Source organism: Megascapheus bottae, chromosome 18 (genome assembly GCF_031878675.1).
Source record: "Megascapheus bottae isolate mThoBot1 chromosome 18, mThoBot2.hap1, whole genome shotgun sequence".
Classification (NCBI taxonomy): Eukaryota; Metazoa; Chordata; class Mammalia; order Rodentia; family Geomyidae; genus Megascapheus; species Megascapheus bottae.
Genome location: NC_143526.1, coordinates 29,057,235 through 29,083,720, shown reverse-complemented (window position 1 = coordinate 29,083,720; position 26,486 = coordinate 29,057,235). Strand labels below are relative to the sequence as shown.

Sequence of the window (26,486 nt, the reverse complement as noted above, 5' to 3'; positions counted from 1 at the left end):
GCATCGCCCCTAATTTGCATAGTCTAAGGTTCTCATGGCCTAACTCACCCCAACCCAGGTCTGTGTCTATTCCTAAAATCCATGGATAGCCCCTCCCAGTGAAAACCCTGCAGTTGGCATGGGGAAAGGGGAAGGAGCTGCTAACCTCCTCACTCCCTAAACCACACACCTCCTCCAGGTCTCTGGGGAGTGGTCCTGGAGGAGGGGTCCCCTGCACACCCCCCCAGGAGACACAGGCCTTGAGAATGGAGCCCAGGTCCTGTAGGTATTGCCAGATTGGAGGTAAAATATATCTGTTTCCCAGATTCCACGCTGGGGAGCTGCACCTCTGCAGGATGGCAGAAAGCCAGGATGCAAGTCATATCCCCAGAGCCTTTTTCCTCCCCTCCAGCTGAGAACCAGTTGGCAGCTAAAGCATCTGGGGAATTCTGAGGATGATTTCCTTTTACAGAGATGATTGGGGCCATAGCCAGAGGCCTAAAACTCCCATAAGCCTCAGCAGTCTCGACTATCTAGTCTAGACTCATTCTTCCACCAGTCCATGAGAACTGGATTCAACACTTCCCCCATGGTGGAAGCTCTACTCCCCCACATCAGAGCTTCTCCAGCTAGGTGTTCTAGAACTTAATCTAGAACCAAGTGGCCTCTAGAACAGGCCTTTACTCAATGTACTTGAATCTTAGCTACAGAGTCTCTTCCTAGCTATGTTATCTACTGTGTTTAGGACTTTGATCTAGAAGAAATATTCACCTAGAACAAAGGTGGCTCCTTGAAAATTTCCACTTGAGGTATCAGAACCCCACAACTAAGTCTGTCTCCAGAATTTTCTCCTTACCTCTCTGCTCTGGACTACGGTTCCTGGCCCTACACCTTCCACCCCTCTGCACTTGTCTGCCAACCCAAGCCCCTCAGAGTATTTTCTTCTGCTCATCTCTTCATTGTCAGACCCCACCCCCAGTTTCCCCCACCCAAGCACCCTCCTCAATTCCACCGCTACCCAGCTCCAGGCTTGGATCCTACAGAAACCAGGTCAGCCCTGTCCACAAGGTTACTTCCTGCCCCCAATATGGGCCCTAGGCCACGAGCCCTGGACAGTGCCCTTTCTCTGTTTGGCCCACCAGGGTGACATGGGGGCAATGCTGGGGCAGGGGACAGGGTGGACTCCTGTGTCAGGTGTGATGTAGAGACCCCAGGAAAGCAGGGCCGCTTCTGAGGAGTATAGCACCAGTTGATTCCCTGGGCCCTGGTTCAGAGGACATTAGGGAATGGGCCACAGGGCTGAAAAATGGAGTCTAGGTCTGAAGCCTCCTCCCCTGGAGGACCCAGTGGTGGGCCTTGGACCCACAGACCCACTCCCAGTAAGCTTGTGGTTCTGAAATTCCAGCTTTAGCACTCGTCACTGCGGGGTCAGCCCAGCCTGTCCCTTTGGTGGGGAGCAAAGCGGGGGCCTACACCGTGGTCTCATACTCCAGCAGCTCCTGGGAGGTCCCCAGGCTGCGGTATTGCAACCGAGGTGTGGCGGGGGAGGAGTACTCCAGAGCCAGGATGGTCTTCCGGAGCCTGCGGTCAATAAAATGCGCGTCCCAAGCTGGATATTTCTTGCGAGGCAAGTCAATCCGAATGACAGGCCCCTCTGTCCGCGAGGGGTGGGCCACTGGCGTGGGAGGCAAGCCCGGTCGCACCTGGAAGACAGGCGGCGTGGGGGTCCCGGCTCGCTCACCTCCCACTGAGGGCCCATCCCTCTCTGCGCCTGTAGTCCTTGGCAGGGACCTTGGGGGACTGGTGACAGCATCAGCTGGTGGGCCACAAGGCCCTGGGGATTCTGGGAAGATGCATCCAGGTGCCTGGGGACCCAGCATGGGCCCATTGGGGTGCAGGAGACAGTAATAGACACACATGAAGAAGATGCCCAGCGCGAAGCTGGAGGCCACCACACACACCAGGATGAGCGAGTGGAAGTCGGTGGAGAAGTTGCGGCTGGAGTACCAGAAGCCGGTGAGCGCGGCGTTCTCCAGCAGGATGATGCAGTAGTAGAGCGTCATGCGACGGCGGCTGCGGCCCTCCTTCACGTTGAACCAGCAGAAGATGTAGATGACACCCACCACCATGTTGTAGATGATCTCCTCCCACTTGGACATGCAGAAGTCCGTCTCACCCTGAATGACCCAGAAGGTCATGATGCACCAGTGGGCCACAATGAAAATGCCGAAGTACAGCTTGTAGACGCTGGCGAAGAGGGCGAAGGCCAGACTTCGGGCCGCGATGGTGAACAGATGCCACAACACCTGGGCCACGGCGCCCTTGTAGGACAGGGGCCGCTTGTCGTCCCGTGAGTCCCGCAGCACCTTCTGGTAGGAGGCCAGCGTCCAGGCCAGGGACACCAGCGAGGCGGAGGTGGAAAGGGCTGTGGAGACAGGGTTGGGGATGGGGTGGGATGGGTTAGGGGTGGGTCTGGGTTGGGGTCTGGGGAGAGGGGGAGGGGTCTGGGTCAGGAGCTGGGTTCTGGGGAGGAGTGAGGGAAGCGACTGCGGATCAGTGGAAATAGGGGGTCCCTGCATGGAGGGGTGTCAGGGGCAATGATGAGATGAGGTGAGGGCAGTCAGGGTTGGGTGGGAGCTTAGAGGGAAGTGAAAGTTGGGTGGCTCTTGACCCCGCACGAGGGGTCAAGTCTAGGACTTTCATCTGGGTTTTGTAGGAGGTGGGAAATTAGGGTGTGAGGCTGTGAGAGTGGAAGAAGAGGCAGAGAGGGGGTCATGATTAGGGCATGGAGGATCCAGGAGGGGACCTTTAGAAGCCATGGATGGGTGTGGACAGATGCCTAAGCTGAGCAGGCTGAGGGGCAGGGAGAAGGCCCCAGGTGAGGCGTTGTACCCTGGGAAGGGCCTCCTGTGGGTACAGATGGAGGGAGGATGGGCTGCACAGGGCCTGGGTGGAGAGAGCATGAAGCTTTTCTGTGACATGGCACTGGGGAGGGGAGTGTCCTAGAGTGTCAGGAAGGGGCAGGGACTAGGGCAGGAAATGTCCATAAATGGGGCCTGTGGCAGGAAAGGGAACTAAGACCAAGACTGGGTGTGTGTGTGGCAGGGGGTTCTCAGGATCCCCACTAAGAGGGCAGCTTCTCTCCAAACCAGTGGCAATTGGGCAGGAGTATGAGCAAGGGGGCACGAAGGTGGTAGGAGATGATGCCCCCAGGGGGGCTAAGGTGTGCTGTGAAGTAAAGGTCAGCTGTGAGATCTGAGCTGAGCACTGGTGCTAGCTACTCAGAAGGCTTAGATCTGAGGATCACAGTTCAAAAACCAGCCCAGGCAGGAAAGGCCAGGAGACTTAATCTCCAACACACGTCTCAGAGAAAGCCAGAAGTGGCTCCATGGTTCAAGTGATAGAGTACTAGCCTTGAACCAAAGAAGCTCAGGGACAGTGCCCAGGCCTTGAGTTCATACCCCAGGCGTGGTACACACACACACACACACACACACACACACACACACACACACACACACACGAGATCTGTGTTGGCAGTAGGGAAGGGAGCAGAGCAGAAGAAGGACACTCAAGGGCCATAGGGTGGTGAGAGGATGGAGAGCCAGGTCAGAGGGTCCGTGGGAACCTGAGTACCCTGGAGGAAGGGGAGGGCGGGGTCCTGAGGTCGTGGGCAGGGGCTCACCGGGCAGCAGGTCGGGCTGGCCGCCTCGGTGCACCAGCAGGCTGAGCTGCAGCACCAGCTGCGGCGCGCTGCGCAGGAAGGTCTCCAGGAGGCGCAGCATGCTCACGTCGGCGCTCTCGAACAGCATCTGCCAGTAGAAGTGGCGCCGCAGCCGCTCCCCTCGCCAGCGGCTCTGCAGCCCCAGGTACAGGGCACGCAGGTACCTGCAGAAGGACGGGGGCTCAGCTCTGCGGCGGCTCTGTCCCGGCTTGCCACCGCCCGCCACCCGCTCGCACCACTGGTGTAAAATGGGCCCCAGGAATGAAAGGCTCTCCTCTACAGCGCTGCGATTGCGGACCACCCAATGGGCCTCTTAGCTTCCAGGACTGGGGATGGGGGAAGAGGCTCCAGGGGCTCAAGTCTGTAACCTTCACCACTCGGGAGGCTGAGATCTGAAGACTCAGGTTCAAAGTCAGCGGGGCAGGAAAGTCCAATTACTCACCAAAAATATCCAGAAGTGGGGCCAGGAGCCTGGCCTGGTGGTAGTGTGCTTGCCTAGCATGCACAAAGCCCTGGGTTGGATTTCTTGGTACCACATAAAAAGTCAGAAGTGGTGCTATGGCTCAAGTGGTAGAGAGCGTTCGTCTTGAGAAAGCTCAAGGTGCGCAGATCCTGAGTTCCAGCCAGGACTGGCACACAGACACATACACACACATACACACACACACACACACACACACACACACAGGCGCGCACACACACACGCACACACACACGCACACAGGCACAGGCACACACACACACACACACACACACACGGACACACAAAGGACACCCTGGATTCAGTGTGCTGCAGTCTTATAGCTTTCTTTGAAGAGTTACTTGAATAAGTACACACACACACACACACACACACACACACACGGACACACAAAGGACACCCTGGATTCAGTGTGCTGCAGTCTTATAGCTTTCTTTGAAGAGTTACTTGAATAAGTACACACACACACACACACACACATATGTATATAGTCCCGGGGCTTCTTTTGCTCCAACTGGTGTTCTACCACTTTAGCCACAGTGCCACTTTTGGATTTTTCTGGGTAGTTTTTTTGGAGATAAGAATCACATGGACTCTCCTGCCCAGGCTGGCTTTGACCTGCAATCTTAGCCTCCTGAATAGCTAGGCTTATATGCGGGAACCAACAGCGCCTGTCTGTGACTTCATTTGATTCTAGTCCTAGTATCTCTACTTTGTAGATGAGAAAATTGGCATCCAGAGAGGCCTGTTATTTGCCTACGAACACACAGGAAACAGTGGGATCAGGATTCAAGCCCCAGCACACTCTAACCATCAGACCACACTGCCTCTTCCTACACATCACACAGCTTTGCCTACAGGGTTCCTTTGGGGACATTGCCGAGTGCTGTTGTAGCAACTTCCTGGCCCATCCCTGACCTCCCCTCAGGGCACAGGGAAGCTACCAGACACCTGCTCTTGGCATTTACAACTGTGTTGATTTCCTCCTGTGCTGCTTCTCCCTAAAACTTTTGGGGTTTCCAGCTACTTTGCCCAGGTTCAGGGCTCTCAGTGCTCTCCCACACTGCAGCCACTGTTCTCCTTGCCCAGTCTCCTAACCCTGACCTAGCCCCCAAACCTGGGTGAGACTTTTCTTTCAAAGCCCAGCTTTTAAGCACGGCTTTTGCTGGCCCTCCTTCACCTGGGGTGGCACCTCTGCCAGGCTTCCCCTCCCAGCTGTTGTCAGCCAATAACTGCAGCACCCTCAGCTCTCAGCACACAGTAGATGCTCAGCCATTCATGCAGAATGGCTGCAAGTATGTTGAGTTGTATAGAACTCTGGTAATCCTGTTGTGGGTACGAAGAGTACTCTCGAATCCTGAGTTCAAGTCCTGACTCTACTCAATTCCTGTAAGATCTTGAGCAAGACCCCGCTGAACTCTAGGTGCCCCAACCTACTGGGAACATTAGTGGGAAGAGAAGCCATTTGTGCTCTATCAAGTGAGGATGAGAGTGGACCTGCCAACCCAGAGCTTCTCACCCAATTTCACCTCTCCAAACAGGGAGCTCCACACCTGGCTCTGGTGACCACAGATCCTAACCCTTCACCAGCCCCTATCTTTGATTCATGAGGCAGAGCCTTTGCTGAAACTACAGAGGGTCCTCTAAAAGTGCCCCCGAAACTAGACAAGAGCAATCCCAACTCAGATTCTATGACCCTACTGTGTGAGTTAGAAACTGGGGAACCAGGAATCCGTGGAAGTCTAATCCCAGATGGAACACAGTGGTATTTCTAGGGTGTGCTTTGAAAACTAATGGGGAGGGACAACTGTATTCACAGTGTGCCACCAGCCCAAGGGCAGAACTGCAGTCTATGGGACACCTGATGCCTAGTTTCCTCAAATGGGCATCCTGCTCTTCGACAACTGTGTGGCTGTCTTCACTGATGACAGGGGCGGGCTTTCTGGCCCTGGGATCCTTTCAGATCTAAAGTTCTAGGACCTAGATTCTGCCACTACCCCTTCATCCCCCCATGCCTATCTACCTCCATCTAGCTAGAAGCATCCATTTAGGGACTTCCTCCCCATCCCTGGGTCTTCCAGATAGCATTTGATGCTGTGTACACACCCTCAATTGGCTACCTTCCCAGACAGGTATCTGAGCTGGGGAAGAGGTGGTCCCTTGTGGTTGACTTGGGAAATGTCAAGGCCTCGCAGTCCAACTCCTTTCAGCTATTTCTAATCTATGTGTTTCTACCCACTCTCCTCCCTCCCACTGTAGAGCTCTCTGCTTTGGAGTAGCTCCAGGCTGGACTGTTTCTTCTGATGAGCTAGGTTACCTCCCCTGGGTCCCTGCCTCTTGCCTGGTGGAAGAGCACCTGCAGCAGACTCATTCACTCACATAGCAAGTGTGTGTATGCTGACCACCTATTCTTTGCCAGGTTTGTGCCCCTGTGTATGTGTCTCACAGTCCCACAGGGGAAAGACAAGGTAGGAAGTGACAGGTGTTCTTGAGAACACAGAGAAGAGTTATGACACCTCTGCCTCAGGGAGGCAGTCAGGGGGGGACTGTGCATGGAAAGGAGGGTTTGGTCTTGGATTTTTAAGCAGGGATTACTATCTGATGAAAGAAGCTGCTGATGGGAAAGTGTGTGGTGAAAGCCTGGTGTCAGTAGCTCACACCTATAACCCTACCTACTCAGGAGGCTGAGATCTAAGGACCATGATTCAAGGACAGCCTGGCTAGGAAAGTCTATGAGACTCTTATCTCCAATTAACCAGCCCTGAGTTCAAGCCCCCACACTAGCACCAAAAATCAAACCAAAACAAAAAAAAACAAACAGAAGCAGCGCTGTTGTTTCAGTGGTGGAATGCTAGCCTTGAGTATAAAGAAGTCCTAAATTCAAATCCCAGGTCTGGCAAAAATAAAATAAAATAAAACCACCATCAACAACAACAACTATAATCCAGCTGGGAGTTTGGCCTAGTTTGCCTAATATGCATGAAGACCTATGTCACATACATAGAAAAAGCTCGAATTGGTACTGTGGCTCAAATGGTAGAACTCTAGCCTTGAGAAAGCCCAAGGACAGTGCTCAGGCCCTGAGTTCAAGCCCCAGGACTGGCAAAAAAAAAAAAAAAAAAGTGCAACGGCATAAGCGTGTATGGCTTTTCGGGGGCTCTAAGGGTTCTGGCAGCCTGAACCCAAAGATTTTGATGGGCAGGAGTATCTAATGGTAGAATACATGTTTAGTCTGTGCAAGCCCCTGCAACACAACAAAAACAAAAGAAAAACAAAAACTCTGGACTGCAGAGTTCAGATTTTATTGTGAATCTGAATTCCATCCCAGAATTGGAGGTGATATGATCAACGCTGCAGCTCTAAAAGCTCGTTCCAGAAGCTGGCTTGGAGGGAAGCCAGGAGAAGCTGGGGTTTGGTCCAGGCCTACAGTGAGAGAGCTGAGCTATGACAGGAAATATAGAGGGGCAGAAAGCAGACCTGAAGGTGGGGACTCTAGGACAGCCCCTGGGCTTCTGCAGGGCCATCTTTCCTAGCCTCCATTTTCCCCATCCCTACCATCCCAGCCTATTCTTGCAACTCTGGCTTTGAAGTGAGAGGAGAGACCAGCTGGTCCTACAAGAAGGGACCTGGGGAGTTGGGGGAGGGCAACACCCTGGAAGTTTCTCTCAGGCTGGAAGACCATCTGTTTCCGGAGCCGGGTCAGCATGAGAGAGGCCCCGCCCCAGCCAGCATCCATCACCACCTGACAGGCCACCTGCCACCTTCCCGCCCACTCGTGCCCTCTCCTCTGCCAGCTCCCAGCTAACCACAGACAAAGGGCTCACAGCCCTGGGCTGTTGTGGGCAGGGGCAGCAACAGGGAGGAACAGAAAGGAAGTCTCTGCTCCCTCATCCCGGGAGTGTGGGGAAGCACAGAAACCATGCCACAGCCTGGGTTTTGGCCTTACTGTGCCCTTTTTGGCTCTAGGACCAACACTGTGGCTGTTCTGTCAGGCACTAACTACTCACTGCCAAGGGCCTGTGACATGTTCATGTTTGAGGCATGCAGGACCTGGCTGTAAAACACAGGGAGAAAAATTGCAAAATCAAAATTAAACAAATGTCTAATTAAATGTCTGCAAAACAGAATGTGGTGTCAGTCAACTGCAATTTGGCTTTCATCTGGTTGTATATAATTTACATTTGATGTTGCTGCAATATAATATGCTTGATAAATTGGAACCCACAAAGTTTTAAAACAGTCCTGCCCAGGACATGCAACCAAATCTTTCTGGTCAGACAGGACTGGTCATACAGCCTGTGTCACACAATGGGTTCTTATCTCAGTCATGACCCAGGTCTGCTTTTGGCAGTCTTTTTGCTTCTCTGAATCTTATTTTCTTCCTTTTTGTATTAAGTGGCAGAACTGAGCTTGGTGACACACATCTGTACTCCCAGCACTTGAGGAGTCGGGGGTAGGGGGATATTGAGCTCATGGCAAGCATGGACTATGTAGAGACCTTGTTTCAAACAAACAAACAAAACCAAACCAAAACTAAACTAAACCAAATCAAAATGTAAAATCCCCTAAGAGCTAGGGATGCAACTCAATGGTAGAGCACTTTGCTTAGCATACACAAGGCCCTGGGTTCAATCCCTACATCACAAAGAACAAGTAAGTGATAGATTTAATGCCAGTGGTAGAGGGATGTGCACACATGGGGAGACACGCACTAGGCCAAGGCTCTGGCTCCTGATCACCAAGCAGCCCTTCTTGAAAATGCCTAGAAGCCCATCCCATTCCATAGTCTACTCTGAAAGAAAGCTGAAAGCTAAGCATGATGGTACATGTCTGTAATCCAGCCCTCTCTCAGTGCCCGGGAGGCTTAGGCAGGAGAATCACAAGTTCACAGCCTGCCTGGGTTTAGTTACATAATGAGACCCTGTCTCAAAAACTAAAAAACATAAGTCTGAGCAAGTTGCCATGGCTCATGCCTATAATCCTAGCTACTCAAGAGGTTGAAATCGGAGGATCAAAGTTCAAAGCCAGCTTGGGCAGGAAAGTGTGTGAGACTCTTCAGTAAACTACCAAAAAGCCAGAAGTGAAGCTGTGGCTTAAAGTGGTAGAGTATTAGTCTTGAGCAAAAGCACTGGGCACTGGGTGAGTGCCCAGACCCTGAGTTCAAGTAGCATAACTGGCACACAAAGAAAAATGTCTGGAGCTATGGTCCAGCCATAGAGTGCCTAGCAAGAATTAAGCAAGGTACTGAATTCAAACACCTGGAGCAAGAAGAAGAAGGAGGAGAAGAGGAAGAAGAAGGAGGATGAGGGGGAGGGGGAGGAGGAGGAAAGGGAGGGGGAGGAAGAGGAAAGGGAAGAGGAGGAGAAGGGGGAAGAGGAGGAGGAGGAAGAAGCAAGGAAGCAAAAGAAGAAAGGAGAAAGGAAGGGAGGAAGGGAGGAAGGAAGGAAATGCTTTGAAAGATGTTGCTGCCATCATGAACAGAACTCAAATCCCTCCAGAGAAAGACACGCCACCTCAAGGAAAGGGATTTGCACTTTGGGGAAGGGAATATACATTCATCCATCACTCCAATGCCCCCACGGGGCGCGGGTGACTGTCATCTCGTATCTGGACAGCTATGCCAACCTTCTCTTGTGGGTTCCCTGCAACCACTCCACATGGCAACCAGCAGGGTATTTTTAAAAACCTGTGGGATTGTGTCATCCTTCTTGTAAAACTTCCCAAGGTCCTCTTATCACACTTGGACTCAAACCCAAGCCTCTCCCCTTGGCTTGCAGACTCCAAACCATCTGGCCTGCCTTTTTCTCCCCACATTTCCAACCATTGTTCTCTTTGTTCTTCCCACTCTGGTATGGGTCCCTCCTGGGCCCTGCATCTGGGTCACCTTAAGTCTGTACTCAGCAGGGTTCATGGCCCAGACCTTGGTGTCCATCCAGTCACATGCTACCTCCACTAGGTCTCAGACCCTGGGTTATTGTCTGTGTGTCTGTGGCTCAGATCTACCTCACCTGTCTCTCTTTATCTGATCTCCTTCCATCCATTAAGATACTAGGCCAGCCCACCTGTGCCTGTTCCTAGACTGAGTCACACTTACTAGGTGTGATTTTAGATAACTGCTCTCAAGTGCTCTACCTGTCAATCTGACTCTGGATCTTGGTTTGCCTGTCTGTCTGTGTGGCTACCGCTGTCTTCCTGTCTGTCTTGGGTCCTGCCTGCATTCATGGGTCTGTCTGTCTGTCTGTCTGTCTGTCTGTGTCTTCCCATCCCTTGCTGCCTAGTCCATCTGCTGGTTTGCTGCTCAGCTTGTGGTTCCGTGTGACTGCCAGTTTTCCAGCCATCCTACCCTGCCTGCTTCTCCTCTCCGTGACTCTGGGTCCCTCTCTGTCTGTGTCTCTCACATCCTCAGCTCCTCCATCTGTCGGTCTCTCCGTGTTTCATTTCCGAGTGTGTGTTCTTCCCCTCCCCACGCCCCCTCACAGCTCTGGGCCAAAACCACAGCAGCTTCCAGCGGCTCCCCAGCTCTACCATCCAGGAACAGCCTCCAGGAGCTCTCTGCTTCCAGGTGGGCCAGGCCTCGTGGATCCTGCTGCTCAAGGAGGAGCTGAAGAGACTCAGACATCCCATCTGCTAAGACCTACTCTGCAAGGGAGACTGTGTAGGGATTAGCAATAATACCCACACCTGCATTTGTTAAGCGCCAGTCCTATAACTGGCCTTGCATCACATTAACTTGTGCATTCCTCAGAACAAACCCATTTTACAGATGGGAGTACCAAGGCTCAGAAAGAGAGTAGATCTTGACTAAAATCACAAGGCAAGTTAGCTCCAGACCCAGGACTCAGACCTGGGTCTCCATGGCCCCTTGAGCCCACAGAGGGGGATTGAGAAACTCTGCTATGAACTTCCAGAGAAAGGCAGTCAATGGCAGAGGGGAAGAAACCCAGGGACAGGCGGTGGGGCACGGGGGCTTCCTGTCAACACCTTCATTGGCCACAGATGTGCCCTAAGCAAGGGTCCATGCTCTAGCACAGAGGATGGGATAAGAATAGACCAGGACCCACCAATCATGCGAGGCTTTCCGGAGGAGTACTGGTCTAAAGCCAGCACAGAAATCTCCAGATAGAGGCGGGAAGAAAGGAAACAAGAGCTAATGTCCTGTGGCAAGCAGCTGGAAGTGGGGAGGGTTGGGGGTAGCACCTGGTCAGAACAGTGGCAGTTCAACAGATAGGAGAAAATGAGGGATGAGGTAGGCCATGGTAGAGGATCTGATCTTTATCCAAGACCCAGAATGAGGTTTTGTTTTGTTTTGTTTTTGCCTATCCTGGGGCTTAAACTTGGGGCCAGGGTGCTGTCCCCAAGCTTGGTTTTGTTTTGTTGTTGCTGTTTGTTTTGTTTTGTTTTTTAACCTTTTCCGGGGCTTGGCCTCTGGGTCTGGGTACCGTCCCTGAGCTCCTTTTTGCTCAAGACTGGCTAGCACTCTACCTGTTGAGCCATAGCACCACAGATTTGTTCTGTGATTAATTGGAGATAGGAGTCTCACAGACTTTTTCTGCTCTGGCTGGCTTGAAACTGTGATCCTTGGATCTCAACCTCCTGAGTAGCTAGGGTTACAGACATGAGCCACTGGTGCTTGGCTGCAGAGTGAGTTTTAAACCAGAGAGTGCATTTTAGAAAGAGCACTTGCTGTGGAAGTGCCCATGCCCAGATGGCCAGAGGCAGTTGGCAGGCATTTGGAGAAGTGACTTGCCGAAGGTCAGGCAACCAGAAAGCTCAGAGATGTGTTTTAGGACAGGACTAACTGACCCCAGCAATCATGACGTGGTCCAAGCTGAGCCAGGAACTCATAGATGTGGTCACCTCACATTCAGTTGGTCCAGGAAGCTTCTGGGAGGATGCCCTGAGACCCTCCCCTCCCTACCAGCTCACCCCTCAATTCTGAGCACTCCTGTGGGGATGCAAAAAATAGGACCTTCCTGGGATTGGCAGCCAAATGGATCCTAAATGTCAGTAAAGAATGTGATTTTACACGTTTTCCTCCCATTTCGTGTCTGCTGGGTGCCAGGCTGTCTCCCTCCTCCTCAGCAGACCCCATCCCTCTCACAGAGTCACTTCTTCTTTTGCTAAGATGAAGCCAAACACTTTTCAGCCACTAGTTTTAGACTCTGGATGAAAAGCCAAGATCCAAAGCCAATGGTCCCTGTTTTTGTCCAGCAGAAAAACAGGCAACTGCTAGCAAATAAAGCCTTTGGTCTCTCACATCCCTCACTGTATGAATACAGCCAGCTCTCTTCCTCTCTCCAGACCTCAGCTTACTCTTCTGTGAAGTGGGTTGGTGAAGTGGTGGAGGGAAGAGAGTAAAAGTCAGGACCCCATAGATTGAAAATGCAAGGCCTTTTTTGTTCCTCCTTGCTCTCTTTTCCTGATCTCCCACTGTGGAGTTGACATAGTATGAGCTAGTTGGGGGGGCGGGTTCAATTCCAGTTTTCTGTTGACATCTGAAAGTACAATTCTGACTTTGAAATTCCTCATAAGTAGAGGCAGGGTCTCAAGCATCCAAGTTCAGAGGTGCTGGGCCGACTTCACTACCGGAGACTCTGGAAAACTACGAAGGCATGCCCTGCCTGGCTAGGCAGTCACCCAACGCTTCTTACCAGCTGTTCTGGAGAAAGAGAAGTTCCAATGACTGGAATTTGAATCACTAGTTTTTTTGTTTGGTTGGTTTTGGTAGGTCGTGGGTCTTGAACTCTGGGCCTGGGGGTTGTCCCTGAGCTCTTCATCTCAAGGCTACAACTTTACCACTTGAGCCACAGCATCACTTCCAGTTTTCTGGAAGTTAGCTGGAGATAAGAGTCTCATGGACTTTAATGCCTGTGCTGGCTTTGAACCATGATTACCAGGTCTCAGTCTCCTGAGTAGCTAGGATTACAGGTATGAGCCACCAGCTCCTGGCTTATTTGTTTGTTTTTTCCATGTAAATTTTCAAGGATAACCAGAAGTTATGATATTGATTCCAAAAAAAGGGTGGGTTCTAATTTAGAAGCTTTAGCAACTAATTAAAGAAACACCATATGAACTTCAGAAAAGCTATGATTCCTTTTTATAGGTGTGATAGCACTATTCCATATTTTAAATGGTTTTTGTCAAGTCTGTTTTTAGAGATAGATTGAATTATGTCTGAATGCAACAATTTGAGGTCTGAGCTTTGCTTCAAAATAACCTGAAGGAAAGGAAATGGTGTGGGTTCTAGATGTATGCTCTTCAATGCAAGTTATGTACAAATGACTTAAAATTCAACACAATGAAAAGTTCAGAGCGAGACATTAGTGGCACATGCCTGTAATTCTAGTTCTTTGGCAGGCAAAAAAAAAATCACAGAAGGATTGTGGTTTGAGGATAGCCTGAGCAGAAAAGTTTGCAAGACTACTTCTGAATCTATAGCTGGGAGCAGTGACAAGCTACATGGAAGGCTGAGAATGAACTGGAGGATCAAAGTTCCAAGCCAGCTCAGGTAGAAAAATCTGAGAGAAGCACCATCTCCAAGGAGGGTAAGTGGATAGCATGGCATGTAACTGGGGTTCCAGCACTGATGGGGAGCCTAAAGTAGGAAGATTTGGTTTGGACAGGTGCCAGGCCAGGCTGCAAGACCTTATCTTAAAACATAACCAGTGAAAACAGAGTCAGAGGTATGGCTCAGTGGTATCACACCAGCCTAGCAAATGGCTCTAGTTCCTCAGTCCTACAAGTATAAGCCATAAGTACTGGATGGTGTGGCACAGACTATTCTTGTCCTCACAAAGTTCCTCTGGATGGGCCAGAAATCCATAATTGTTAAACAGGTGATGATGGGTGGGGGATGGGTTATTAGCCTACTCTCTACTTCTGCTTCTGCTTAAATTTTTATTTAATGAAAAGTTGCAATGAAACAAGGTGGCTCACACCTGTATCCTAGCTACTCAGGAGGTTGAGATCTGAGGATCTCGGTTCAAAGCAAGAGACTCTTATCTCCAATTAATCTCTACAAAATGGGGAGTAGGGCTGTGGCCCAGGGGTAAGGCGGTAGCCTTGAGCTAAAGAGCTCAGGGACAGCGCCCAGGCCCAGAGTTCAAGTCCCATGACTCAAAAAAAAAAAAAAAAAAAGAAAAGAAAAGAAAAAGTTGAAATGAGTACATTACGTTTTCTTTTTTTTTGGACAATGTAAAATAATATTTATTGAGCCGGGTACTGCTGGCGCATGCCTGTAATTCTAGCTGCTCAGGAGGCTGAGATGTCAGGATGGAGGTTCCAAGCCAGTCCAGACAGGAAAGCTGCTGAGATTATTATTTCCAGTTTACCACAAAGAGCTGGAAGTGGAGCTATGGCTTAAGTGGTGGAGTGGTAGCCTTGAGTGGAAAATCTTAGGGAAGCCAGGCGAGGTGGCTCACCCCTGTAATCCTAGCTATTCAGGAGGCTGAGATCTGAGGATCTCAGTTCAAAGCCAGCCTAGGACTAAAGTCCCTGAGACTCTTATCTCCACTTCACAACTAGAAAACCAGAAGTGGCGCTGTGGCTCCAGGGGTAGGGCAGAGCTGAAGAGTTCAGGGACAGTGCCTAGGCCCAGAGTTCAAGCCCCACGGTGGACAAAAAAGAGAAAAGAAAAAGCTCAGGGACAGTACCTAGGCCCAGCAAAAATAAAAATACAAATAATATGTATTGAAATAACAACAACAAAATGCCAAACCAAGTAAGCAATGCTGGCTGGGGCTATAGCTCAGTTGTAGAGTGCTTGCCGAGCAAGAGTGAGGCCCCGAATCAATCTCTGTGCTATGAAAGGGAACAACTAAATAAAAACAAAAATGCCACTGCTATAACCAGGGATGCAGCTGCTCAGCATCCCAGAACCCAACATCACAAAGCCCCGAGTTAAGGTCTTCTTCCTCCCTCTCCCTCTCCCTCCATTTCCTCTTTCCTTTTCTCTTCCTTCCTTCCTTCCTTCCTTCCTTTGCTAGTCCTGGGCCTTGAACTCAGGGCCTGGTGTTCCTTCTTTCCTTTCCAAGGGGACAGTACCGGGGATCAAACTCAGTGCTAGGTAAAATTCTATTCTAACCCACTGATGATTAAAGCTATATAGCTTTACAATCCTCTAGTTTGAACATCCAGCCTGAAATAGAAGCTCCTGCGACCTCATCGCTGTCAAAGTCAGCCACTTTCCTCAGCACCACCACTGGTGGGTAGTGGGGTTCAGGCTCTTGGGAGCAGCCTCCTGTTTCTGGGAGTGACACGAGGGTCTTGCTTTTGTTCAAAAGCCTCTGCTTTCCTGTAACCTCATCCACACTTTATCTGGAGCCACAGAACAAGGTCCTTCCTCAGTAGGGATCATGTGCGTGGTGATCGTCGAGAGTGAGGATCCTTAGTGCCCCTCTCCCATGCCCTCTCTTGGTACGAAACAAGCAGGATGCTATTTAGGCCAGTAACAGTAGCCACATTGTGTATTATAGGACAGGATTTGTGTGTTTACATGGCTCAAAATGTCTTTCTTTACATGACATCACCCTCATCCCCATTTCAGAAATGAGATGGGGCTCTGGCTGGCACAGCAACTTGCCCTGGGGTCACAGTGGCTAGGAAGTCATGATATCCATCTGGATCTGTAGGGAGAGGGCATCTTCTCTATTTTTTTGCCCAATATCTGGGAGAAGCTCGCCCAGAACCCACTGGACTTTCCAGGTGAAGTAATCAAACTCTGAGACAGTGAAACAACTTGCCCAAGCTGCTAATTGCAAAGGTTCTAATTCAGTTCACATCAACAACTATCAAGCATCTCCTCATCAGCCCATCTTGCACCCTCCCAGGACTCCAGCCTTGCGCTGACTCCTTTTACTTCTGCGTCCTGATGGCAGGAGGTGAGGTGGGAGGTCCCACAGGCTTTAGTGCTGGGCCCCTGACTACAGAGGGTTCCCACACTGCCTGAGCTCAACCACTGCAGCCAAAGCCCCAGAGCCTGCTTCAACAGTCTCTGTGTTCCAAGCACTGGTGTGGACTTCACCAACCATGGACACAAGGCCACCAACAATAACAGAGAAAGAGCCCCATCGGGGCTGTGGGGCAGAGAAATGAATAATTGTGTTGGGTCGGGGACCCATGGTGGGGTGGATGTCTGAGAAGAGCCCAGAATGTTCCCAGTGAGTACTTTCCTGCTGTGTTTCGTCTGTTTCTCACACATGGCTGATGATATTGTAAGAATCCACTTAGCCGGGAGAAGGCTGGCATGCTTAGTGGTTATGCATGCAGGCCTGATGGTATAGCTCTCAATTCTGACTTTGCCACTTACTAACTCAGAGGCCATTCTTTTCTGTGCCTCTGTTTTCACATGTATGAAGTGGACCAACAAGGCTAGCTGAGAGCTGAGTGCTGAGTACTGCACAAACCATGCTGCACACATGAAGTCAGTTAGCCCACAATGTGGCCATTGACACAAGGACCATTATCCCCATTCAGAGCCCAGACAGGTAAGTGCCTTGCCCAGGGCCACAGAGCTTAGAACCAGGATCAGCTTAAAAGAGTAGAGCCATGATTTTGGCTCTAGAGACCTTATTCTTTATCACTACACTCTGTTGGTTATTTTGAGATGGCTTGGAACAATTTTCCTGCCTCTGACTCCCAGTGCTGGGATTACAGACGTAAGCAACGTCATCTAGTTCCTCTAAGTCTCAATAAATGATAACTCTGACTTGACCGAAAAAAAAAAAACCCCACAGGTGAATGTATACTGCGTTTCTTGAATTAAAAGCCAGCAGTAAACATCTTTAAGCAACACAAAAAATGTCTAGTTAATAACTGGAAATCCCCTTCACCACTCCTCTACCCTAAGACATAATGAGGTGGAATGTTTCTTTATGGTGTTCTATACTGCTAGAAATCTCAACCAACCACAGGAGAGCTCTTTCATCAGCAAACCATTTCCTTGAAGACTAGAAAGACTTAGCTGGGCACAGGTGCTCACGCCTGTAATCCTACCTACTCTGGAGGCTGAGATCTGAGGATCATAGTTCAAAGCCATCCTGGGCGGCAAAGTCCATAAAGCTCTTATCTCCAACTAACCACCAAAAAGCTGGCAGTGAAAACTGTGGCTCAAGTAAGTGGTAGAATGCTAGCTTTGAGCAGGGAAAGAGCCCTGGTCCCTACAGGCACACTCACACAAAGAGGCAGTCACTTGCCTGGTTAGAAGGGTTGAGAGGTGGAGCCAGAGGACAGAGGGTGGGTTGACTCAGGAAGCTGTTGGAGGCAGCTTTACAGACTGGGGAAATGATGGCCGGCTGGGGGGGGAGGGGAGAAACCACAGCAGGTCATCCCGGGGCTGCAGCAGCCAGGAGAAAGGGGCGTGGCCCAGGGCCTTGAAGCCAAGCTAAAGCCTTTGGACTCCTTAGGGTCGGGGAAGTTGGGGCTCCAGAGCAGCAGTTACAACATCACTTCAGTTGAAGACAAGGATCCTGGGTGGGGTGGGAGGTAGCCAGGTTGGCAACCCGAGGCTCCCAAGATTTCCCAGGGGGGGAATTTGGACTCCTGCACAAAGGCAGAATAGTAAATGGAGGGGCCAGAGTGGATCCAAAACGGCCTCCTCCTTTCCCCAGAGACCTCTGCCCCAGCTGCCAGGGTTCAAAGCCATTTCCTGGCAGCCCTCCCTCCTCCAACTCCCCTGGGCTTCTCCTGTGTGGTCTTTATAGATCAAACAGGGGACATGGGGGCCCAACTGCCGCCTCCATGTCTGTTAGGAGCAGCTCTAATGGCCTGCTGCAGCTGGGTGGCAGGGGAAGGAGGGGGTGGGGGGGATGCACAGTGTGCTGAAGGGGAGATTGGCTGGAACAACCTTGCAAAGTCAGAGCAAGGAGGAGCCATTGTGGAGGGTCACAGTGCAAGTCAAGGGTTGTGATCAAAACGAAATCCTGATATATATATAAAAGGATATTCAGGGTCCAGGAGCCTAGCCTAGCAGGAGAGTGCTCGCCTAGCATGCATGAAGCCCTGGGTTCGATTCCTCAGTACCACACACTCAGAAAAACCAGAAGCGGTGCTGTGACTCAAGTGGCAGAGTGCTAGCCTTGAGCAAAAAGTGTCCATGGACAGTGCCCAGGCTTTGAGTTCAAGCCCCAGGATTGGCCAAAAAAAAAAAGGGTTTTCAGAGCGGCCCAGGTGGAAATGATTCTGAGAGGAACAGGACATGCAATCTAAAGCAATCAGGGGCCCAGCCTCTGATTCATTTACACATTCCAATGTACCCAGCCACAGCCAATGGTAATTGCTGAGTACTTCCTGTTCAGAGCCCTGAGCTAAACACCACACACACATGACTTCATTTGTTACACTCCCAGCTACACAAAGTAGGTATTGTTGCTACAGTGTCGATTTGTAGACATAGGACCATGGCTGATTCCAGAGAGTGGGTTCAAAGCATTAACTCTCTGGCCAAGAAACTGAGGACTAAAGAAGGACAGAGATCTTGTTACCTCAGCTTGGTTTCCTTCCAGTCTATTCTCCATCCAACCGCCAGAGTGGACACTGGAAACTAGAGATGAGACCCTGCCCTTTCTCTGGTTAGATTCTCTAGGGCCCCCTTTCCTGGCTTATCGGTGCTGTATGGTCAGCAGAGCCAGACAGTCCGTCATCCCTGACCCTCTCCCCTTGCCTTCTGAAACAGCCTTCGAAAGCTACTCCTCCTCTCTTCCACTCACTTGCTCTGCCTTCTGACCACGCACCACCTCCCTGAAGAGACCTCAGATGACCCGCTCCTCTCAATGACCCACTCCCTAATCATCACCCTGCTTCCTCTCTTCCTGTAGCACTTACCTCCATCTGGCCCATTACAGTTCATAGTATACCTATGAAATATATATTTTATTTTGTTTGCTGGCCTCTTCCATTAGACTATAAAGCTCCAAAAGACAGAGACTGGCTTGTTCATTGTTCTAGACTCAGCATTCAGAACAGGCATTGGTATACAGCAGGTGCTCCATAAATGTCTACTACATAAATGAGTGCAGATTCAATGTACTATTGTAGTGTCTCTATGGCTCCAGGGTCCCCGTGTCCCCTCACTGGCTACTGCTCTGTGAACAAACTTTACCCTCATAGGAAACAAATTCTGTCTGATGGCACTAACAATTGTCACAAGTTTTGAATACTTGGCGGTAAGGCCATCCAACCCTTGATCTACATCTTGGGATCTACAACCCAAGATGAGGGCAGATATCGGTATGGTCCCTAGGTTAGCAGGGATGAGAGGTTGTGAGGCTGGGCAATGATTTGAACCGGGAACACTTAGATTCAGAGTTCAAGCTCTTAGCCGAGAGCTAGCTTCCCAGCGGGGAGACCTAGAGCCTGATTTCCACACTGGGCAGGTCACTAACTCATTTCAGAACTCTGGAGCAGAGCTTGTTAGTGGTCTAGACATGGAAAGGGTGTGAGCTCCTATTCCCAAAGCTCAACTGCCTTCCTCCCCTTCTCTTCCTTTCCAGGTGCTCAAATCCTGAGAGTCTGTGAGAATTTCCATGCCGAGTCGTCACACAGTAATTGACTTAGAAAGCCATGCTTATCTGGGCAAAGCTGGGGCCCCTGAGTTCAAGATTAGGGAAAGCAGGATTCGGGGCTTACGGCTCCACTACCCACAGGGTCAGGGGAGACAGGGGAAGGGCTTTAGTTGGTTTAACAGTCCTCAGTGGCTTACCAGCTCAGAGGGCTGATGAAGGAGGAAAGGAGGGATGAAGACACCGGCCGCTGTCTAGCGCATGGCCAGATTCCTGCCTCCCCAAAAGATCTGTTTGCCTTTTTCTCGGGGATCCAATCTGTCACTGCATGAAAACATCACTTTGTGATTCCCCTAGCATAACCAATATGAAATGCCAGGGTCAGAGCTGGAATTGGGAACTGAACAAAGTCAGGTAGGGATCGCACCTCTCCCACAATCACTTGATTGTGACCCCTCCCTTCCTGCTCTGTCAAATGGATTTGACAAAATAGCCATCTGAGGGAAGAGTTCAAGGTGAAGTGAGAACAGTCTCCTGGAACCGCTTGCCTGGCCTCTGCTAGGACATGGTTAGGTCTTCACTGTTAGTGTTCCTTCATTGAAAGCTAAAACTTCATCAGTAGTGACCTCGTCAGTAGTGAAGAGCTTGTTTGAGGTTACATAGAAGATAGGCCCACAAATGGGTTTCCTTTGGTTGATACTATTTTTAAGAACCTTAATTAGTAGCTGAAACTGGGAGAGTTCATGCAAAAAAAAAGAAAAGAAAAGAAAGAAAAATTCACTTTCTGCTTCCTCTGGAGAACTCAAGACTTGACAGTACTGGTCCACATGAGTTCCACAGTACTGCTGAGGAAGCAAGGCGGTGGCTTCCACTTGTCTGAGACCCTTCTTTTTTTTTTTTTTTTTTTTTTTTTTTGCCAGTCCTGGGCTTGAGCTCAGGGCCTGAGCACTGTCCTTGGATTTTCTCAAGGCTAGAACTCTACCACTTGAGCGTCAGCACCACTTCCAGCTTTTTTCTATGTATGTGGTACCGAGGAATCGAACCCGGGTCTTCATGCATGCTAGGCAAGCACTTTAACCACTAGGCCAAACTCCCGGCCCCCTGAGACCCTTCTTGTCCACGCTGGTCCCTTGCGTGACATCCTGTGGACTTGACTTTATACCTCCCACCTGACTCCTCAAAGCATTTCAATGGTTGATTCAGCAGTGCACAAGGCTGAAGAGCTGGGAGTGGGTGGTGATCTTTATAATTGAAATTCTTATTGAGAATAGGGGTTTGGAGATCAGGAAGTGAAATTTTGGCTAGCCAATCATGCTTGAACCTGGAGTGGGCCCAGAGGCACCTCTCCCTCCCCATTGGCCCAGCCCCTGCACTCCAAACATCTGCACAAACACCTGATTGCTTTAATTTCTAGGAAATCTATCCTCGGTGGCTTCTGAGTATCGTCTCTGAATTCACCCATTCAACCAAACTCTCAGCTGGTTTAGATTATGGTACAAGGGACTTGAGACTTTAGCTTCATAATAGATTCAGCGTCAGAATTGTAGCATGGTAAGGAGACCTAATGTGGCTTTTGCATTTCCAGAAGTCATTTCTACAGAGTATCTCCTAATGGACTGCAGAATTTAAATTCAAAGAAGACAGTCAGCTGTCACTAGTTCCTCCCAGATCTCACAGACCTGCTTGCTACTCTCTTTAAGTGATCTCTAGTCTGTGCAGAAACTGCACCCAGCAGGTCACCAACTCATTTCAGAGGCTCTCTGGAGTGGAGGGCTTGTTATGAGGGACAGAGAGAAATGCTATAGCCTAAACTTAGGAGAGGTTTTTATGGGGATGGGGGGAGGGCAAGGAGCCCAAATCTATCTGGATAACCTGATAAGCTGCTCTTAGCAGTACCTGGGTGCTTAGCACCATACTGGGACATTGTAGAGTACCAGAAAGGCACTTTCTACCTCACTCCATTAACAGATCTAATCTTCTCATTTTCATACAATGAGGGAACTGAGGTCCAGAGAAAGGAAGAGCCTAGTCCAAGGTCACTGTCCTGTCCTTTCCTCAATCCCAAATCTAGTACTTTCCTATAATACACATCCTGTTTCCTCATCCTTTCCTAAGGATTGGGCCCCCCCCCCCTTCACATTCTTATCTCCATGCAACAGAAGCCTGGCTTTCTATCATCTCCGAATCTTGGCATCTCAGACCCACAATTCTTCAAGCTTTGGGGGAATACTTTGGTGATAGAATTAGTAGCATGTGGGTCAATTGAACTTGGGCTCTGAAGGCAGAGAGTCTGGAGTCCTGGCTATCCCAGATCCCCACTGTGTGACCTTGGGCAAGGGTGCCCTCTCTCCCAGCCTGCATTCCCTCATCTGTCAGATATAAACTGTAATATTGACCACCTGGCAAGCTTATTAGGAGGGACAGAGGAGACAAAGCAGATTTAAAGGCAACTGGCAAGCCTCAGCACAGAGTACTTAATAAAATAATTGTTACAGAACATTAAGGCTCTGGTGCCTACGTGAGTGCCTAGATAAATGGTCCAAATGTAATCAAAGAGTAAGCAAACTATAGGCACATATACCTTGTTTTAATTGTTACAGGCCTGGTACTGCTAGAGCCAATTTTTTTTTTTTGCAAGAAGTACTGGGAGTCTGTGTTTTAAAAATACTATACAACCTACACAAAACACTTCCATAAGCCAAATTCTACCCCAAAGCCGTTAGATTGTTATTCCTGAAAACTCATCTCAAACTAATTCTCTCACTTTACAAACAGGGAATTGTAGATATAGTGGAAATAACTTTTTTTTCTCTTTTTGTTTTGTTTTTTTTTTTAAAAAAAAAACAACTGTACTTTGGTACAGAGACTGAACCTAGGAAATAGCACATTTATCTAAGAAACCATAGATCTCAATGGACTCTCAATCATTTCCATTTCTCACTTTTCCTGAGATTCCCAGCCTGTGGTCATTTTGTGTCCTATTGAGGGAACCTAGGTTTATGTTCAAGAAAGGAGAGACTATTAGCTTCTTGCAAGTAGATGCTGAATGGGTAGGAAGGTCGCCAGCGTGCCATGGGGCAGCTGGCCCACTTTAGGTTGAAGGGAAAAGGGGAAGCTTTGGCTACCAAGAATAGGAAGTTACCATTTCAGAATCTAAAAATAACTTTCACCATCTGTCCACTCGGGCACAGAATGATAAATGCAGATTCGTTCCTGGATGTCGACATGAACATTTTTGAATCTCAAGCTAATAATATTACTACCACCTTGTGTAGATAGCACTCCACCCTTTTTACCCCCAGGGCAAGCTAAGTGGATACACACACACACACACACACACACACACACACACACACACACAGCATCTTGGCAGGCATAGATGGGGAAACCGAGGCAGAGAGAAACTGGAGAACACAGCAAGGGTGACACAGCCAGTGAACAGCTGGGACAAACCCTGGGAGTCCCGCTTCCTACCCTCAGGCCAAAACAGTTTTCTGAGTCAGAGAGAATGCCTTAACAAGTAGCAGGATAAATATTACAGCAGCAACAATTGTGTCTTATATTTTTAGAGAGACTTTATCCTCCCATGGTTCTCCAACATCTACTGTAATCATAAGCATTCCCCCAAATAAACTCCTTATACATACTTTCTCTCATTTGGCCATCCCAACAGGTAAGAAAAGAAATATAACAGTAAGCTAATGAGATGAAAAGAGAAGGGATTCTCTCTCATTTCACAGGTAAGGAAACCTGAGGCTTGGAGGGAGAAGGTTTTGCCTAAGATCACGTAGTAAGTAAATTCATGCTGTCACTGCACAGTGCAGCCCAAGGTAGCAGAACAATTCACATTCGAGAGGAGCCCTCAGTTTAGAATTCACCCTCTCTCCAATTAACTCAGCCCAGCAGGCACCCTTCATCCTGGCAGAGGAAAAGGCCTGGAAATGAGCAGCTTCAACAAAACCTCAATATTTCCTACCATCTCAGGATTAAAGGGCAGCCCATTGACCATGGAATGTCAGGTTCAAGATTCTGAATCCCCTTGGCCCTTTTTGGAGGGGGAGGTTGCTGAGGGAGTCCTTAGGAAGTAGAAGCAGCCTGAGAGCTTCCCAGGTGGATCCAGCACACCCCTTTCCCCCCCCCCCCAGAAGCCCAGGAAGTTTAGGCGGGATAGTCATTTAGCTGCCTCCAATTCTGTCTCTGGAGGGTGGGGGTGGGGTGGACAGGGCCTACTATTGCAGAAGGAGCTTCTCTGAGAGCAGGAAAGGACTTTGGAGCTCTTTCCTAAGTCCAGACTCTGCATTCTCACAGAGAAGGGGGGGATTCAGAGCAGTGGGGAGCCTTATGGTCCTGTTCCAAGCCTGGCACCTCTCCTCAACCCCACCCCCCCAAACCCGTCCTCCTCACTCACACAGCCCTGAGGGTCTCCTTCCCTCCTTTCCTGCCCCACCCCTCCCTCTTGCCATGGCCAGATCGGAGTGGATGGCTCCGGGGCTGGACAGGCCTTGGGGTCAGAGGTCAAGAGGAGCAGGAGAAGAAATGCCAGCTGCAATGGCGTGAGGCGGGGCCGAGGTCAGGCCGTGGGGTGGGGCAGAAAGGTCAGAGCAGGACTGGGGTGCCGCGGGCAGCACCTTGGCCCCCCCCCCGACTCCACGCGGGCCCTGTCTCCTGGGGTTCAGCTCGTCTCCTACCTCCAGACTTGGCCGAGCTGCAGGAGGTGGACGAGGGTCTGCAGCAGCCAGACGCAGAGGCGGCAGCAGCGGCGGCGGTGGCGGGCCGAGGAGGGCGCGGGCCGGGGGCGCGCGGGCTCGGGGCCGCCGCCTTCCTGGGTCCTGAAGGCGCCGGCGCTGTCCTTGGTGCCGATGGCGGCGCCCGCGCCCGCGGCGCTGTCCTTGGTGCTGACGGGCGGCCCCGGGGCCCCGGCGGGCTCGGAGTAATCGTAGACGAACCAGCGGAAGCTGAGCAGCTGCACGACGAGCGAGGGCAGGAGCACGAAGAGCAGGGTGAGGCCGAAGTAGGTGCGCTGCCCCTGCAGGTAGTACGAGGCCGCCAGCCACAGGTCGGTGGCGCCGTCGGAGAAGAACACGAGCAGCGCGCACAGCACCCAGCAGCAGTCCCGCAGCTCGTAGCGCGGGCCCGCGCCGCCCGCGCCGCCCGCCGCCGCCGCCTCGGCCTCGGCCCCAGCCGCCGCCTCCCCGCGCCCGCCCGCGCCGCCCCGCGCCGCTCCGGGCGCCCCCTCCAGCCCCGGGCCGGCCGCGGCCGCCGCTCCATCCGACTTCGCGGCCATGTTGGCGGTGCAGGAGGCGGGGAGCGACTTCCGGGCGGCGGAGGAGAGGGGGTGCGGTGCGGAGTGGGGAGGGCCCTGGCGGGCGGGCGGCTCCCGCCTCCTCCCCCGCCGCCTCCCGCCTCCTTCTCCCCTCTCCCTTCCCTCCCCCCTTCAATTATTCATTCCTCCCGGCGCCGCCCCTCCCCCGCCCTCCCCGCAGAGGCCGGATGGGGCCCGGGACCCGGGAGGGCGGGCGCGGGGCTGGGGGAGCACCCGGGTCACCTCCGCCTCGTCCCCTGCCACATGCTCCCTGCCTCTCCCCTTCCTTCCTTTTCTTTGATTGTCCCCCCCCATCCAGTCCCCGTCCTCTCCCTCCCCAGCTTTACCCTTCACAGCCTGGTGGGGATGGGATGGGGACAGGTGGGGGGTGAGCTTGGAAGGCTTGGGCTCCCCTCCCCGGTGACCCTTGGCCATCACTGGGTGCGGACGTGGACCGTGCCACTGGACAGTTTCTGCGCGCTCCCCTGGCGTGCCCTCCCCTCCTTTGATCTTGAGAGGTCCTCGCTCTTATTGTCTGCCTCTGGAAGCCGGGGAAAACTACAGTTCTGAGTTGCTGTCACTTCCTGGCATCCTCTTTCCCTCCCTAGGGGACTGCTTTCATCTGGCCACTGTCCTAGTGGAGGTGTGGGGGGGGGGGAAGGCAGGGAGGAGGACTTCCAGAAGGAAGAAGGGGTGGAAGGAAAGGGCAGGTGTAAATGCTGCCCTTCCCTCCAGCAGTGGAGGAAGTCTGGATCCGGGATCCAAGGGGCGCCAAGGTGCAGGGCGATGGGAAAGATGGGGCCAGAGCACTCTGACTTGGGGTGGCCTCTGACCAGCCTACAAACGGGGAACCACTGCAGAATTTGAGCCGGGACTGAGGTGGCCATGTCAGGGTTTAGAAAGAAGATGCAGCAGCCTGAATAGCAAAGTGAGCCCAGAGAAAGATAGCAGAGATCCCTGATGCCTGGTAGGCCCCTAACCCACCCTGTACTTGTCCCACCCTCTCCTCCCCAACACCTCAGCGGGTCCATTGGATTTGCTATACAGACACTGTCTAATAGTTCCTCTTCGGCACTGTTCTAAGCATTGTGCAATTACTATCTCATTTTATTATTTCCATTTGTGAGGGAGTTTACAGTTCCCTGCCCATTTTACAGGAGACAAAATTGAGTCACTGAGAAGTTAACGCATTTGGTTCCGAGCCACACTCTTAGTAAGTACTAGAGCCAAATGCAGGTCAATTCATCCTATGGTTTCAGATGAGAGATGGCGAATGTTGCTGTCTGGATGAAGTGAGGAAAGGAGAATGGAGGAGGGAATAAGAGGTCAAGGGAGGGAGAGAGGTGGAAGGACCACCCTGCCTCAACGTGACAGGGAAAGGAAGATGAGAGGAGACAGCTGCCCTGAGTTAGGAAGGAGCAGCCATCTGTGGTCCTGCAGCCAGGCGTCCCTTCCGTGTCCAGGGACTGTTTTGGTCTCAGTAATGCTTAGGAGGTTGGGGTA

At 51.2% G+C, this 26,486-nt stretch overlaps 1 protein-coding gene across 1 annotated transcript; it reads right to left on the bottom strand.

Annotated features, from left to right (window-relative positions):
* Positions 1-913: 913 nt before the first annotated feature.
* On the bottom strand, positions 914-24,965 carry Xkr7 (XK related 7). Its single transcript, XM_090352824.1, has 3 exons — positions 24,370-24,965; positions 3,665-3,867; positions 914-2,404 (listed from the first exon to the last, which is right to left on the bottom strand). The coding sequence occupies exons 1-3, from the start codon at positions 24,963-24,965 to the stop codon at positions 1,449-1,451; spliced, it is 1,755 nt and encodes a 584-aa protein (XP_090208950.1). The 3' UTR covers positions 914-1,448.
* Positions 24,966-26,486: the final 1,521 nt, after the last annotated feature.

Excerpts from the sequence above, each read along its gene's own strand:
- Xkr7 (XM_090352824.1), bottom strand. The coding sequence starts at position 24,965 with ATGGCCGCGAAGTCGGATGGAGCGGCGGCCGCGGCCGGCCCGGGGCTG. Across the intron at positions 3,868-24,369 it reads CAGCTCGGCCAAGTCTGGAG|GTACCTGCGTGCCCTGTACC; the intron begins GTAGGAGACGAG and ends GTCCTTCTGCAG. Across the intron at positions 2,405-3,664 it reads CCAGCCCGACCTGCTGCCCG|CCCTTTCCACCTCCGCCTCG; the intron begins GTGAGCCCCTGC and ends CTGTCTCCACAG.